General features: G+C 35.1%; 1 protein-coding gene and 1 pseudogene across 4 annotated transcripts; both read left to right on the forward strand.

Moving 5' to 3' along the window:
- The first annotated feature begins 6,397 nt into the window (after positions 1-6,397).
- LOC146955394 (MATH domain and coiled-coil domain-containing protein At3g58210-like) lies at positions 6,398-8,388 on the forward strand. 4 transcript variants are annotated; one of them, XM_085721382.1, is made up of 4 exons: positions 6,398-6,504; positions 6,614-6,761; positions 6,931-7,085; positions 7,480-8,388. In XM_085721382.1, exons 2-4 carry the CDS (start codon positions 6,649-6,651, stop codon positions 8,268-8,270), a joined length of 1,059 nt encoding a protein of 352 aa, XP_085577508.1. In that variant the 5' UTR covers positions 6,398-6,504; positions 6,614-6,648; the 3' UTR covers positions 8,271-8,388. The 4 variants fall into 4 exon arrangements, with proteins under 4 accessions (XP_085577508.1, XP_085577519.1, XP_085577513.1 ...); XM_085721393.1 differs by having other exon boundaries at positions 6,413-6,504; positions 6,935-7,085; XM_085721387.1 differs by lacking the exon at positions 6,398-6,504 and adding an exon at positions 6,507-6,541.
- Positions 8,389-11,490: 3,102 nt separating this feature from the next.
- On the forward strand, positions 11,491-15,298 carry LOC146955395 (protein FAR1-RELATED SEQUENCE 5-like; annotated as a pseudogene).
- Positions 15,299-18,245: the final 2,947 nt, after the last annotated feature.

The raw sequence follows: 18,245 nt of genomic DNA on the forward strand, positions 1-18,245 counted from the left end.
GCAAAAAATCTGGACATGAATCAAAAGATTGTCGCTTTAGATGTACCAGATGCAAAATTCCCAACCATTCAAGTAGAGATTGTTGGCATAAGAAGAAAGAAGATGATGAAAGAATAAAGGGAATTAATTTTTCTGCAGAAGATGATGCAAATAAGTTATTCTCTACGATGATTAATGATCAAAAATCTGGTGAAATATGGTTTTTAGATAGTGGCTGTAGCAATCATGTAACAGGGAATCAAACCATATTTGAAGAGCTAAATGAAAATTATTCTTCTCATGTTGAACTTGGTGATGGAAAACATGTTAAAATTGAAGGGAAGGGGGTTATAGCAGTTCATACTAGTCAAGGCAACAAACAATTCATTCATGATGTCCATTACTCTCCTAATATTTCACAAAATCTGTTAAGTGTTAGACAGATTATGAAAAGGGGTTATAAGCTGATTTTTGATGATGATAAATGTGAGATTTTTGACAAAAAATCAGGAGAGCATATTGTCACTGTGTTGCAGACTCCTAATAACCTTTTTCCCCTCAACATGAATTCATTTCAGCCTGCTGCATTTAGCAGTAAAAGTACCGATGATTCTTATCTTTGGCATTTGAGATATGGTCACTTGAACAACAAAGGTTTGCAGCTCTTAAAACAGAAGAACATGGTTGTTGGTCTTCCAGAAATCAAGACAGATAATGCAGTTTGTGAAGGCTGCATATACGGAAAAATGCATCGTCTTCCATTTCCAAAAACAACATGGAGATCTCAAGCCCCTCTTGAACTAGTACATTCAGACATTTGTGGACCTACTAGAACTCCATCTCTTGGAAATAAAAGGTACTTTCTGCTCTTTGTTGACGACTACACCAGGATGATTTGGATTTATTTTCTTGATAAGAAATCAGAAGCTTTCACCAAGTTCTTGCATTTTAAAGCACTTGTTGAAAATCAAAGTGGTTGCAAGTTGAAGACTCTTAGAACCGATAGAGGAGGCGAATTTATCTACAAGCCGTTTCTCAATTATTGCAAAGAGCAAGGCATTAGTAGACAGCTCACAATTAGACACACACCACAACAGAATGGTGTGGCCGAAAGAAAAAATAGAACAATTGTTGAGATAGCTAGAAGCATGTTAAAAGGTAAAGAGCTTCCAAATAGTTTTTGGGCTGAAGCGGTTAGCAGTGCTGTTTACATCCTCAATCGATCTCCTACAAAGGCAGTTCGAGATATAACTCCTTTCGAGGCATGGCATGGAAGAAAACCAGTTGTAAGTCAACTTAAAGTGTTCGGATGTATTGCATATTCTCTTGTTCCTGCACAAAATAGAGAAAAGTTTGATGAAAAAGGTGAAAAGCTTATTTTTGTTGGATATAGTGATGAATCAAAAGGTTATCGGCTTATTAATCCAACAACTAGTCAGCTCGTAATTTCAAGAGATGTGATTTTTGATGAAAGTGCAGCATGGAAACGGGAAGCTGAAGATGTTGTGCAAACACCTATGGTGCCTGTTGAATTCAAGCAATCACCTCATAATGTTGCTGAACCATCAAGGAGCAATTCTCATGAAGAAGATTCTGATTCAGAAACGCCACCAAGAAAATTCCGTTCCTTGCAAGAAATTCTTGAATCATGTAATGTTACATTTTTTGCACAGGAACCACAATGTTTTGAAGAGGCTATAAAAGAAGAAGTATGGAGGGAAGCCATGGATGTTGAAATGAAAAGCATTGAAAAGAATCGTACTTGGCAGCTAGTAGATCTTCCAAAAGGAAAAGATGCAATTGGTTTGAAGTGGGTCTATAAGACCAAGTATAATGAGGATGGAAGTGTGCAAAAGTATAAGGCGCGGTTAGTGGCAAAAGGCTATTCCCAGCAGCCCGGTGTAGATTTTAATGAGACTTTTGCTCCCGTTGTACGCATGGAGACAATTAGAACTGTTCTTGCTTTGGCAGCTCAATTAGAATTACAAGTTTTTCAACTTGATGTCAAATCAGCCTTCTTGAATGGAGAACTAGAAGAAGAAGTTTACGTGAAGCAGCCACAAGGTTTTGAAGTTGAAGGAAAGGAAGGAAAAGTCTATAAGCTACACAAGGCTCTTTACGGTTTAAAACAAGCGCCGAGAGCATGGAATAGCAAAATTGATGCTTACTTTCTACAAAATGGATTTGTTAAAAGTCCATCTGAACCATCTCTGTATGTGAAAAGAAGTGGTGCTAATTTCTTGATGGTTTGTCTCTATGTTGATGATTTAATTTATGCAGGAACAAATCATGATATGGTGCAGTCATTCAAGGAAGCAATGATGAAAGAATATGAGATGACAGATCTTGGATTAATGAAATACTTCCTTGGAATTCAAGTGAAGCAAACAAAAGGCGAGATTTTTATCACACAAGAAAAATACATTCATGATTTGCTTAAAAAGTTCAGATTGGAGAGCTGCAAACCAGTCTCAACCCCAATGGCCTTGAATGAAAAGTTGCAGCTGAATGATGGTGCAGAAAAGGCAGATCCAAAAGTCTACAGAAGCCTTGTTGGTTCCTTGATTTATCTCACTAATACAAGGCCGGATATAGTGCATTCAGTTAGTTTGGTTTCTAGATTCATGAATGAGCCGAGTAAGCTTCATTTTGCAGCAGCAAAAAGGATTTTGCGCTATCTCCAAGGCACAAAGAAGCTTGGTATCAAGTATGTGAAGGAAGAAAACAACTAGTTGGTTGGCTATACCGATAGCGATTGGGCTGGTAGTTTCGATGACAGAAAAAGCACTTCCGCCTATGTTTTTTGTCTAGGATCCAAAGCTATTTCATGGAGTTCTAAAAAGCAAAACTCAGTTGCATTATCTTCGGCAGAGGCTGAATATATCTCAGCGAATGAAGCTACACGTGAAGCTGTTTGGTTGAGAAGAATTTTGATTGACTTGCAGCAAAAGGTAGAAGATCCAACTCCTATTTTCTGTGACAACCAATCAGCAATTTCAATGTCCAAAAATCCAGTTTTTCATGGAAGGTCAAAGCATATTGAGCTGCGCCACAACTACATTCGTGATATGGTTCAAAGGAAGGAAATCAACTTAGAATACATCAAGACCACGGAACAACCTGCAGATGTTCTCACCAAAGCAGTGTCCATTGAGAAGCTTGAACAGTTCAAAGATATTATGAAAATTACAAATTAAGAGAGGGTGTTAAATGATAATTTGTAATTTTCCATATTCCTAAGTTCCTAGAAATACATTCATGTATCTGTAAGTTCCAGAGAATGTCATTTAATATTCCTAGATGCATTCACTTATTTACTAGAACTTTCTATGCATCAATATAACTAGAGGTTCTATGTATTGTCAATGCATTGGAATGAAAAGAATTATTACTGCCAATTCATAATTGTCACGTTTTCTGTTCCTTTTCTTCCTCTTTCTCCAACAATTTCAAGAACCTCGAATTCCATGCACAAAGCTTGCAATAAGTACGCTTCACCTCTGTGGATCCTTGAAATGAAAAATATAGCTCTTTACCTTAAGATCACAAAGTTAATATACTTTGCAGCTTTCTCTTGTTCTTGTAGGAGCAATGGTGACACAATTCTCAATCAAACTCTGGTATTCTTTGGAGACAAGACTTTCAATCAACATAGCCCAATGATCATAAAAGCCATCAAACTTTGGGATAGAAGGATGCACGTAATTCGTGGATTCTTACATAAAAAAAGAGCAAAGGAGTTGATCAATCTTGGTCAAGGATGAAGGAAAATGAGTTGCAGAAGAACAATGGAAGAACGAAGAAGAAAGATGAAGGTTGGTTAAGAAACAAATCAACCTAACTAACTCTTAACTGAATTTCCCGCCGAAAGTTGCACTTTTCAAGCTCTGGGTACAATGCCCAATGAAGGCCTATGATACGACTTGTAAGGTGAAATATTGGTTTCATTCATCTAATCAAAGTACAAGGGATGTTTATTTATAGTAAAGCATCAACAAGGAATGTAAAACAAAGTCTAAAACTAACTAAAGCAATGCAATAAACTCTAAACACCTTAAAAGAGACTAACGACTCCTAATAGGATAACAATGAGAACCCACTGCCTTAACATGTATGTTATTTTGCAAACATCTTTTAAAAATACTATCATATACTTTATTTTTATTGGAGGTTTTTGCAAAACTAATTTCCATCAGCAATGTATTTCTTTTTTCTCATATAAATTAAGATAATAAAATAAAGCAATATGTTCATTTGCATGAAGTGATAGTTCCAAATTTCTTCAACATTGTGCACTAAAAAAGCAAGAGTGAATGACAGTCTTACGTTCTACTTCTAAGAGTAGATTGCAAGGTTCAAATTTGAAGAAAGACCACCCATCAGGCACAACCCCTCAATCAACGTGGCTATTAGGAAAATCTGATTGTCGTCTGAGCCACTGCTATCTGCACTCTTCTACCTGTCACTCTACACAAGAAAAAATAACTTGCTGCACCCCTTTAATTCGGCCCCATCTTAATTTGATCCATTGGGCCCATACATCATTTCCACCCTATCTCACTCTTGGACCGTTTATTTTCACAGTATGAATGATGAAAATTGCTCTTTTCACTTTAAGAATTGATCGTTTACATCTCCGCAACACGTTAATATCCCCAACCGAAATTAACTGCCGCGTGCTATGAATGACAGTTAACTGCCGCTGAGTTTTGGTATGCAGATAGAACACCATTCTTGATAGAATTGTTGTTTTTTAAGGACATAAACCTAAACTTGCATTTTTTTTTTATTTCCAATCATTCACTACCACTACATTCACTCACATGTAATTGTTGACAGTATTACCTTAATTGTTATATTATTTCCACCGTAGGAATTGTCATAGACACACGTCTACTAAAAGATGAGATTTTTAGCTCCAAAATTCACGGTAAAGAGGCATGGTAAACACATGTCCATCATCGTAAAAGCTAAACCAAACACATGTGTTTCACACAACCCGATGTTTTCAATTATAAATACTTCTTTTAACTGTAATTTAAATCTTAATTTGTTATGTTGTGCGAGTTAAACTTTTCTCAAATACAACTCTCATTGGTTTTTTTTTGTCTGCATATATTATGCATTGTCCATACCAACTAAGTTAAGCACACGAGAACATACAACTCTCGTTGGTTAAACACGAGTTTATGAATCAGATAAAAATAAATAAATAAATTCGGCTATAAAAATCCTTCAAAAAAAATCGGCTTTAAAAAAAATATTGACGGACGCATTTATAAAATTGGATTCATTAGATAAACTTTATGTGAACTTCAACTAACGAGTACGGAAGCGTATGCTAGCAAGTGCTAAACCTAGATAGAAAAGAGACAAGTTTGCAAGCGACAAACTTGTGAAAATAGGGTTCCGGAATCCACCAGAAATTGAGGAAACTTCTCTAAAATATTATATATTGAATGAATAAAAGATATAAGTTTCCTCTTAGGTTACAACTGTTAAGCTTAAATAGAGAAATAACAAACCCTAATGGGCCAAAAATAACAAACTGAAAAACAAAATAGAAAGTTCTAGAAAATTTGGGTAAAATAAAAATACTAATAAAATTACTTAGGAAACTCTCCTACATCAGTCCCCTTCACCTCTAAAGAACTCGACCCCGAGTTCTCATTTTGATAAAGTGCTTCCCATGCATGTTGACTCCTCCGATGAACAAGAGACCACACTCGAGGGTCCCATTGAGTTAAAAGCAAAGGTAGTTTGGTTTGAAAAATATGGTAGTTGTTGTTGTCAACCGTAGCTATCAACGCTACCATCTAATCTGAAAGAGCTTTGATGTCATGGTAAATGTCGCGGTTATGCCGGCAAACTCTGCCCTCGTCATAAGTTGATCTCCCATGGCTGGTCATGTTGGTATCAGAGCAGGAGAATATTATGAATTGCCCACATTTTGACTTTCTTTTTATAAAATAATATTTTATATAAAAAATCAAACGTATGCCATACTCCATGCTAAGAAGACACACTTATTTATTAATTTTTAATTTGATCCACAAATAAGATCAATTTGGACTCGTTAAAATAATTAAATAATTTAAAAAAATTCTTACATATTTTTTTTTGGTGTGATTTAGTTGATATCCCAGATGACATTGAAGCACGATTACAAAAGGAGAAATAACCTACAATAAACATAACTGATTTTGTAAGCAATCTTAATCTCAAATATATGTTTCCTTGAAATTTCATCACATTATAATATTGGCTCTCTCAACATCTTACATGAGTTTGAATATTCTACTCATCAATAAAATACATTAATTTTGCTTCCTACTTAGACAAAACGAATCTTCATTTGACTTGACTTTAGCATATTACTACACATCCTCTCTGGCATTCACTTAATTAAATCTCTTTCTTTATTTTTTTCATTATTACAAATTCTTAGTATTATTCACGACCATTAATATATCAACAGCTCTTTCCTTGCTTTTTTCCGCGCCGGCAGTAACGAACTTTAGACATGTAAATCTATCAACATCTATGAGACTATGACTTTACTGTATGACAAATATTTTTTCTTGTCTTCTATTTATTGTAGAAATAACTATTTTTTCTTCTTGTTCTTCTTCAGTTTGTGAATACACATCAACAGATGTACGTACCAGAATGAGCACTAGTTCTGAATATTTTGAGAAATTTACATGGAAAATTGAAGATTTCTCAAAAAAGAATTGCATGAAATTAAAGTCCAAAGATTTCAAAATCCGCGGTTATACATGGTAAGTACCTCCAATGTTTTTTTCTTTTCATTTTCATACTTTCTTTTTCTTTTCTTTTATATGTGAGTTGTGACAAATAACTATAGGACAAAGTTATGGTGTATTTTTGTTAATGGAAGTATCTAATTAAATTCACTAATCATATGAATATGTCTTCATCATGTGATAGGAAGATCCTTGTGCATCCACTAAGGAGGGATGTTGACCATTTTACGTTGTATTTAATGGTTGCTGATTCTTTACCACCATATGGATGGGATAGAAACACCTTCTTCAAGTTAGTTCTCGTTAATCAGCTGGATAAGAACAAGAACATTGTAAAAGGTTCTAACCCTTATCTTCATTCTCCCCTTTACTAGTTTTGTCATTTATAATAACAAATTTTAAACTAATTCAGTAATTTAGTAGATTCCCTACCGAATCATTAAGTTAGGGCGTCCTAATCAAGATCTAAAGGCTCATATTTGGTTTTCTCAAATATGAACAGTTTGATCTTAATAGGACGATACTGACTTGTTGATTGTGTTAATACGTAAATTACATAGGGAATTGAGACTATTTTGAGAGTTAATTTTAGACTTCTAGATGAAAGGGAATTGAGACTTCTAGATCTAAAATTTAGATTTCTAGATTCTATTTTGAGATATTTTCCTCTAATGATAATATTTTTTGTTAAATATGAAAGCTAATTCTTCTTATGCGTACTTATTATTTTTAGAGACTCAGCAAAAGTTCAATGGAGGATATAGAAGCTGGGGTGCATTTTTCCTAAATTTCAATAAATTCATTGACCATAAACAAGGGTATCTTGTGAGAGACACATGCATAATTGAAGCTCATATTTGTGTGTCTAACTTTGCACCAAAAATTCATGACATCAATTCCTTGAACCAAAATTCATCTCTAACAGATCAATCTTCAGATGAAAGGGAAACAATTAGTCCAAGAACATCAGGTTCAACATCTAGTCCAGATGAAGGAGAGATTCAAGGTTCAGATTTAACATTAAGACAATTTATAGATTTGGATGGCTTAAAACCCGAAGAAAAGCATTTTGTTCCGTTTTTAGAGGAAGTTTGCACGTGGCGTCCGTCTTTGATACAAAGTCAAATGAAAAAATCCCATTTGTTTCGACAATGGGCATTTATTTCATTAGGAAAAGTTCTGTATTTTCTTAAGACAAAGAAAGTGAAAGATATGAGTGAAGATGACATAAACAATCTTAAGAGTTTGTGGGAGGAACTAGCAAAATCATCGGAATTCGACTTGAGTTGGTTAGAGCCTTATGTTAAATCTGCTTTAGGTGTGAAACCTTATTTGGAAAGAGCAAGCAAATTGAAGAAATTACAGGATAAAGTTGTTGCTTTGGATATTAAAATGAAGAGGCTTAGAGATGAATTGGCTGCTTCACAAGCAGAGTTTGAGGTTGCAAGGAAAAGCTTGTCAGAAATCAGAAATGGTTTCCAAGAAATGAATGTTAATGCTACAATAGGTTATGCTATGTTTTAATTGGTTTTAGTCACTGATTAATTAATTTGTAGACATTAATGAAATGTTTTATTTTTAGAACATGATTATTATTTAAATTCTTTTGGTGAAAGAGTACAAAGTCTTAGTTCTGTACAAATTATGGAGAAAAACTATAACTTTGTGTATGACCTTTAATACATAACTAGCTAGTGTTCTGTTATTCTTTTGTAATAATCTTTCTTACAACAATGCCTCTTTATGGCATCTTCTATTCATAAAACTATTGCTTTAGAATCCCCTGTAGAGTGTTTTGAAGAGGTGATTAGAAAATTTTAAAGAATTTAGAATTCTAGTCAATTCAAATTATTCAATTAAATTATTTTTATTTTTCAAATTATTCAATTGAATGGAGTAATAAAAAATTTCATTGTCATCATTATTGGGCAACTTCTATATATTTTATTTTTTTTGGCCAAATTTGAAAATTAAAATTAGGGGTCAATTTGCAAATTTCGAAATTTTGAGGGGTAAAATTAGTAAGTTTTGAAACTTCAAGGGGTCAACTTGCAATTTTTTGGAAAATTATTGGGGTCAATTTGAAAAATTTGGAAAATTTGAGGATCAAAATGAAAAATTTAAAAAAGTTAACATTGAAGAAATTTGAAATTCTTAGCTTTTAGGTGTCATTTGAAATTCTCTAAATTTAACTTGAATAAAATACTTTATAAATTTCGATCATTTTGATAATTATTCAAATTATCATCCAAACAATTAAATTCACATCAAAGTTTTTTTTTTTGGTCAGAACATCAAAGTATTTAAATTTCCTCAAAAAGTTACATTACCTTGAGTGTGTTTGGATGCAGTAATTGAATTTTTTTAAAGATTTTAAAATTTTAAACAATTAAAATGATTCAATTAAATTACCTTCATTTCTAAATATTATTGTTTTGATGTAGTAATGAAAAATTTCATTATCATCATTTTCGGCATCTTTTATAAATTTAAATGTTTTGTACCGAATATGAAAATTGAAATTAAGGGTCAATTTATAAATTTCAAAAATTTTGAGGGGTCAATTTATAATTTTAAAAAATATAATCAAAATATAAACGACATTGTAATTCTCCTTGTTATATTGGTCAATAATCAAAATATAAAATTCCCCCCTTTTTCTAATAGCATCACTAAGTCCACTCATATATTTGTTGATCTATTCAATGCTAATATTTGGGGTCCTTATACCACACTCTATATCTGGTCATCAATACTTTCTTATCTTAGTTGATTATTGTAGTAGATTTACTTGGATTATTCGTATGAAAATTAAAAGTGAGACTAGGCAACAAATCATCAACTTTTTTTCCGTTGAAACACAATTTGTTAAGAAACTTAAATGTTTATGAAGTGGCAATGGTAATGAATTCCCCATGCATGCATGCTTTCTTTAAATATAAAGGGATCTTACATCATTGATCTCGTTTTGTAACTCTCAACAAAATGAGGATATTGAGAGGAAACATCAACACATCCTTAATGTTGTAAGGTAACTTTATTTTCAAGCCCTTAATGAGAATGAGAATGAGAATGTTCTTCTTAAACAATAAAGCACCCAACACTCACCCTATAAACAACCTCCTACTTTATTACATGAAACATTTCAAAACTTTTGGTTCTTTGGTTTATGCATCAAGCCTTCAAGATAATAAAAGTAAATTTGAAATCGTGCTAGGAAATCATTTTCTTTTTTGGGATATAGGAATGATAGTAAACGTTATGTTCTCTACGATTTAAATAGCTATAAGTTCTTTATTTTTAGAAAGCGTTAACTGTTCAAATTGACTCTGTAATATACGCAAATTTGAAAAATAACCATGTAGAAAAGAAACACATGTTTTACCCATGTAATTTGACATTCATCATATTCAGTGGCGGAGCCAGGATTTTTATAAAGCCCGAGCGAAAAAAAATTTGCAATACAATTATAAGGGTTTACATAAGAAATTGCAAGCAAATAATAAAAAATTTAAAGAAATTGCCCAATTTATAGGGTTTTATATAAGAAATTCAAGGGGATTTACATAAGAAATTGCAAAAAATTTGGGCCGGAGCCCGGGCGAGTGCCCGGGCTCGCCGGGCCTTAGAACCGCCCCTGATCATATTTTTTATCTCTTATTTTTCCATGTTCTAAAACTCCTCTAATTTAGGTTAATCGAAACTAAAATGACTGAAAATATGTGGAAAATAATGCAAGATGACCTGTCATTACCCGTTCCAGAAGAACAATGTTCAGTGCGGTGAGCTTGCGATGAATTTGTAGTTGTGACGACAAGAATGAGAGGTTAAGGGAAGATTAAATCGTACCTTAGAGAATTTAGTAATCGTCGAGCCTTACACATTAAAGTGTGAAGGAGGCGTTTCAGTTTCCTTGGGGATATATGAGGCTCCTTATAGTTGCAAGCACACCTTCATGTGGTATGGAGGCGTTAATAGCTTAGTTTGAGTCCTGGCATGACTAGCAAGGCTTTTTGGGAAGTCTAGAACAATTACCCCCAAGTCATCATTCTGGTAGTGAAGAGTGATGACATCAACTAGTTTTATGTTTATAAAGGGACAAGTGCTTAAAAAATGTGATATAATTTACTCGGGGGAATTTTGAGTTCACTCGGGCGTTTACTACGAAGGAATATTTAGCTTGCGGGGGAGCTTTTATGGTAAGGAATATCAAACTCCCAGCGAGCTTTTATTGGAGAATAATGTTGAATTTGTGGGGGCATTTTATTGTAAAAGGATGTTAATTAAGCTCTCAAAAGAGATTTTATTGAAGAAAATTGCTGTTCACACATTCCATATGGCTGGGACACACATGTAAAATACCCTTTTACCCCCTCGGCAGTTAACTGCCGAGGAATTTGAAATCCGGCTGCAGTTAACTGCCGAGGAATTCCTCGGTAGTTAACTGCCGAGGAAAACTGTTTCATCAGATGAAACAGTCACCTGCTCCCCCTACACACTATTTTCTCATCACCTTCCATACAACTCCAATCCAACCCAAAATCCTAAATTTTTTTCATCAAATCTTGCTCCAAAATGATTCAAGCATCAAGCATAGGATGATTCAACACACTTTTGACGTAAAAAAATAGGTATTGTGCATTTTATTCGGTTTATTTTTTGGATATGTTACACTGTCATGGTTGGTTTACAACGTCAGTCACGTAACACTGTCATGGGGAATCTCGGTAGTTTACTGCCGAGGAATTCCTCGGTACCTTACTGCCGTGGTAAACCTCGGTAGTTAACTACCGAGGAACACTTGGGAAAAATTTTAAGAACGAAAAAATGGCAGCTACTGCCATTTTTTCCAAATTATTTTTTCTTTGTTTTTTTTTTTGTTTTTTTTGTTTTAGTTCATTATGGCATTGATGTTTATGCATTAGTAAGTTGTTAATTTATATTTTTGTGTTGTTTAATTATAGTAATGACCGAGAACGCGGAAGATGTTTCGGGAGAGACAAAACGTAATTTTGTCCAAATTTCCGGTGATGTCAAACCGCCTAAGGTTGAAGTCAAACCAAACATTGATGGAGCTTCCGTCAATGTTGAAGCTTCTAAATATGTTAGCCCCGGTGTCGTCCCACTTCAAGCCCACGAAGTGGACACGGCTAGGTTTTTTCTGACGACATTAAGTTTCAAGATAGAGAAGAATTGCTTGGGTGGGTACGTTGTCAAGCAAATAAGGCGGGATTTACAATTGTTACACAAAGATCAAGCTTGATCCATCCAATATTGCGCCTAGTGTGTGAAAGGAGTGGAGCTCACAAAGTGCCTAAAAAAAAAACCAAAGCATGCGACAACGGGCTCAAGAAAATGCGGGTGCTTGTTCATGATTAGTGGATATCAAAGTACGCAAACAAAGGAATGGGGATTGAACATTCTTAATGGAGTTCACAACCATGCGATGGAGCCGGCTTTAGAAGGACACATTCTTGCCGGTAGATTAAAGGAGGATGACAAGAAGATTGTACATGACTTGACCAAGAGCAAGATGCTTCCAAGAAATATTTTGATACACTTGAAGAACAAATGACCACATTGCATGACAAATGTGAAGCAAGTGTACAATGAACGTAAAAAAATATGGAAGGCAAATAGAGGTGACAAGAAGCCGTTGCAATATCTAATCTCGAAGTTGGAGGAGCACAACTATACTTATTACTCAAGAACACATGGTGAAAGTAATACAATCGAAGATATCTTTTGGGCTCATCCAACATCCGTTAAGTTGTTTAACAATTTTCCAACGGTTTTCGTTATGGACTCCACCTACAAAACCAACTTGTATAAGATGCCAATGTTTGAGGTAGTTGGGATAACTTCGACCGATTTGACATATTCGGTTGGGTTTGGATTCTTGATGCATGAGAAAGAGGAAAACTTTGTTTGGGTTTTAAAAATGTTGCGTAAACTTCTTACTTCAAAGATGAATATGTCTAAGGTGATTGTTACCGACAGAGATGGGTCTTTGATGAAAGCGGTTGGAATTGTTTTCCCGGAAAGTTATGGTATGAATTGTTACTTTCATGTGCAAGCAAATGTTAAACAAAGGTGCGTCTTAAATTGTAAATATCCTTTGGGAAAAAAGGATGGGAAAGAGGTGAGTAATCGCGATGTTGTCAAGAAGATCATGAGGGCATGGAAAGATATGGTTGAATCGTCCACTCAAGAGTTATATGCAAATGCATTAGTGGATTTCCAAGATGCTTGTAGTGATTTCCCACCTTTCCTAGCCTATGCCATGACCACCTTGAATGAAGTGAAGGAGAAAATAGTGAGGGTATGGACAGACCGTGTGTTGCATCTTGGTTGTAGATCCACCAATAGGGTAGAATCGGCTCATGCTTTGGTGAAGAAATATTTGGACAATAGTGTGGGTGATTTGGGTACTTGTTGGGAGAAAATACATAACATGTTGTTGCTTCAACACACTGCGATACAAACAGCCTTTGGTCAGAGCGTTACCGTGTTGGAACATAGATTCAAAGATGTCACTTTGTACTCCGGCTTAGGTGGTCATGTGTCTAGATATGCTTTGGACAACATTGCTATGGAAGAGTCACGTTGTAGGGAAACATTGTGCATGAACAAGGAAATATGTGGTTGTGTTTAAAGGACATCTTACGGCTTACCATGTGCATGCGAAATTGCAACTAAACTCCTTGAAGAAAAGCCAATTTTATTGGATGAGATACACCACCATTGGCAAAGGTTACGCATGGGAGAAGAAAGTAATGAACTTGGTTTTTCGGTGGATGATGAGTTGAAGGGTATTGTAGAACGTCTCAAGAAACTCCCTTTCCAAATGAAGCTTGAAGTCAAGGAGGCTTTGCGGCAATTGGCATTTCCTGAAACCACCATGATGTCTCCACCACCACAAAAAGCAACAACCAAGGGAGCCAAGAAAAAAGTGGACATTGCGAGGTCTAAAGGAAGAATTACATCCACTAGCCGGATCCCTTCTTCTTGGGAGGTTGTTGATTCCCAAAATCCGGATAGTCAACCGTCACCATCACCAACAACATCATCATATAAAAGGAAAAAAGGTGCTCGTCTTGGTAAAGCACCAATTTCCCCACTTCCACCACCTTCTCGGTATCCAAAGCCTAAGGCTATCCCGGTTATGAGGCCTATTGATTATATGCCACGCTTCATGCTTCCATTTATTGAAAAAGTGGTGGATGTTATTGGCGATGGACATTGTGGATTCCGGGCTATAGCCGAGTTTATGGGCTTAACCGAACAAAATCATCTCATGATTCGTACACATCTTATTCAAGATTTGAAAGATCATAGAGATGATTATGTTGAAGTATTTGCGGGTGAGGATCGTTATAACTACATTTTAAATGGCTTACATCCTCCCGCAAATACAAAAAGTTGTGCACATCTTGTTGATAAGTGGTTGACTTTTCCGGACATGGGGCACATTGTTGCCAATTATTACAAAATGTGTGTGGTTGTGTTGACAAATCTTGAAGTTGGTAACTCGGAATATTTTTTTCCACTAAGAGGGCCACCACCGCCGGGTAAGCAAAAAACTCCCATCATGTGCCTTGGGGTAATTCCTAATCACTTTGTGCTTATTTACTTGAGGAATGGTTGTCCACTACCTCCATCATCTACGGAGTGGCACAATCACAAGAAACAAGATGCGATGACTTGGGAAGATGAGTATTTGGATCAACATGAGTTGTTCCGAAAGCTCATGGCTATTGAAAGTGGAAACAAACCGCCAAAACCACAAAAGGAATCAAACAAAGCGGCGCCTATTTTGTTGGACACTCCCGAAAAACCAAAGCAACAATTTGAAGTTATTGCGGAAGATGAGGAAGATTTTATGTCACTTGATCTTCTCCAATCACTTGGCCTTTAACAAGGGATTTTTTTGTCGGTGTTAGTCCTTTTTTTTGGTAGAAATTACACCGACGTATATTTTGGGGTCAAAATTGTAATGCCAATTTTTTTGTGGCCAATATATAAGTAACATTATGTAATTGATATTGATATATATGATAATATGACTTTTATTGACTTGAAACTAGTGCAATACTTATTTATAGCTTATTAATGTTTACACATTTGATTTATTCGTTATTACATTCCATTTAATTTTGTTCTAATCTATGATTATTTTGTTAAAGCTTTTGTCAAGTGAAACATGTCAGAGGTTGCAAGAATTGAAGGTCGTGTTAGGTATTGCTCGTTTAAAAAGACGGTTAAGGTTATGATAACACCGACGGACTCTATTGATGATTTGAAGACACAACTTAACACTTATTTTGAGCATCTTGGTGAAAATCAATATACACGTCACTTGTCTGCTCTAATGCCAATGATAGACCTAGGAGAAGATAGAGATGAATTCGCATGGAAAACGGCAAGCTATATGCCTTGGATTATTAAAGACGATAGCGACGTCGGATTTATGTTTAGGAATATGGTGGAAAATAATGTATTATATATATATATATGTTCGTTCCATATGCAATTGTAATGAATGTAAGTAGGGATTTAATTTAATGAGTTGTAATGTGTTGTAATGTGCTGTTTGATTATGGACACTATGTTCCGTTTTGATGAATTTCAAACTTTTGTGTGGTTTGAACCAAATGTCGGTTTGATTTAATTATGGACAAATGTAAAAGATATTGTATTTTTCTTATTTATGACCGAGTTTCATTGTTGTATAATTTGAATTGCCTATGGAAATGATCTGGTGAAATTACAGGTCAAAACTGGCCTAAAAATGGCTTGGTAAGGGTTAGCATTAATGCAGGACCTGCTGTCTGCATAAATGCTTTCCTCGGCAGTTAACTACCGAGGAATTCCTCGGCAGTTAACTGCAGCCGGATTTCAAATTCCTCGGCAGTTAACTGCCGAGGGGGCAAAAGCGTATTTTACATGTGTGTCCCAGCCTTCTCTAATGTGTGAACAACAATTTTCTTTATTGAAAGAGTAATTTCGACCCACGGGGAGTGCTACCCTGTTAGTCTTGTAAGAACGTGAGATAATGTTTGAGGAGAACTTGTGACTCTAGGGTGGAAATACATTACTAAGCTAAACATGTCAAGGATGCCTTGCCTTGACGATGATCATCCTCTCTTATGCTTTTTGCAAGAGAGAATCGACCGATGCTATATTATGCTCACAAGGAATGAGGAGTTTGAATTATGTAGGACAAGTTCATGCTCATATGTCACATCCTGCATTAGGGCTACTTCATTTCACTTTATGGCCTAGACTATTGAGTGATTTTTAGCGCTCGTTTTCGAGGGTGGTTTGCGTTTGTTTTATTCATCAAAACACTTGGTTTTTTTTATCAAATATCTTGATGAACCATTAGATTCAATGAAGCATTTCAATTTTGACTGTCTAGTCGGTATAATGCTTGTGAAACATTGAATTTTTTTGCTTATATTTATACCAGATGGATGACCCTTATGACATTTAAATGTTGTTTTATGGAAAATATAAGAGGTTTTTGCGGTATTCAAAACAATTTATACCATCTTTTTTCTAAGTCTCTCCATTTTATTGGTTTTTGCAAACACAAAGCTTCAAGTTTTTCCAGAATCTTTGGATTTTTCAGAGTAGTTTCACTTCATTATAACAAGTGGGTTCTTTTATTCTTTTCTTATTCATTTCACATGGAATGATTTGTTAGTTTTTTTTTTGTTTTTTTTTTTTGCAATGATTTTCTTAAGTTTAGAACCAATAGGTTAGTTGTTAAATGTTTAGTGGTGGTGATGTAGTTTTCACCATCAAAGGTTACGATGGAATGACCTTTCTTCCACATATTATTCGTCTGAACTCTTTCTAGATCATTTTTGTGGGAGAGTAGGTGTGTTTATGCCCCCCATTTTTGCTTCAATCCATTGTTGTTTTGGTGGTTTTAGGTTGTTTTCATCTTGTAGTTTTGATAGGGACTATCATTATAGATGTTAACCATTGTGTCAGTAGTAGATCCAACTTGTTTGTGTTAGGTTCTGATGCAACGATTATATTGATAGATTTGGCTGCTCTGGTCATTCGTGAAGACTATGCTTCCAAATCTTTCTCTCTGTTTCCATTTTGTTGGTGGTGGAAGGGCGGATTTAATTGAATCTCGAATTCATATTTCCTGTCATTCACTTTCAGGCGAAATGGAAAAGAAGAGGCAAATCCAAATTTTTCAGGATGGGTTGGGCGTCTGCTGGATTGCGGCTGAGCCTCTAAATACTCCCTCGATCTACGCTAACTCTGATGTGGTCGTGTTCCCTTGTGCCTTCTCACCTTAACCTGAACTCAATGGAATTTAGTCATGCCCTTGAGATTATTTATGAGTATTTGAAGTTGACTTTAACAATCTATTTATTCTTGTTCTCATTTTTTGCTCTGCAACATTGAGCATATCCAAAACCTGGTAGCAAGACTTGGTTCTCTTTGAAACAATCTACATGGTTCTTTGTGATCTTCACAGGAAGCAAAAATATTACCTTGACCGTCCGAACGCGATGATAGTTTTGGATAAAATAATGAGTACTTGTCATCGTCCGAACGCTCACATATACTAAATGAGATCACAAATATTTGGTGGATTTTGCACTTCAGAACTAGACATATTTCAAGAAGCAAACAATGCAAAACTCGGAATGTCCTTCATATTTTAGACATTATGTGTATTGACCTAACTTCTGTTAATATTCACTCCTCAGAGTATCACACACACACACACACACACACACACACACACACACACACACAGAGAGAGAGAGAGAGAGATGTATTGTAACAGCCCGATTTTCGCTAGTTATATTTTATTATTTATTTATGTATGTTATATGTGTTTATATGTGATTATTTGCTTTTGTGTGTATTTTGGTTGGGATTCGTAGAATTCGGTGTCAGAAGGGTATTTTAGTCATTTTGGACTTAGGGACATTTTGGTCATTTTGAGAGTAGGGGTAATTTGGTAATTTTTGTTGAGGATTATTATTTTGAGTGTTAGTAAGAATGTTATTTTATCAAGTTACTAGAGAGGGTATAATAATTATTTTATTTACCGGTAAGTGACCGTTAGTGTTGTAAGTTACCGTTAAGTGAGTAGTGACACTTTGGAGGTTAGAATAGAAATGGGTTAGGCCCATTAAGGTTGTGAGGTAAGCCCAATTGAATAGAGCATATATATAAACTCTAGTTGTTGGTGAAATTAGGTTTTTACAAACATTTCACATTTCATTCATTGAGAAGAGAAGGGATAGAAGCTAGAGAAAAGAACAAGAACAAGGGCTAGAGCTAGAAGAGGGGATTCATCATCTAGGAGCTAAATTGAAGCTTGAATTAGAGATTCTTGGTGTTAGAGGTAAGAGGGTTAGATTTTAATCATAATTTCATCATTTTTCATTTATACCCATTTTTATGAAATTGATAAATTGAATCTAATTGCTCTGAATTCGTGCATGATTGTTGTTGCTA

This window comes from Medicago sativa, chromosome 1 (assembly GCF_051527215.1).
Source record: "Medicago sativa cultivar Bolivia chromosome 1, Bolivia_mono, whole genome shotgun sequence".
Taxonomy (NCBI): Eukaryota; Viridiplantae; Streptophyta; class Magnoliopsida; order Fabales; family Fabaceae; genus Medicago; species Medicago sativa.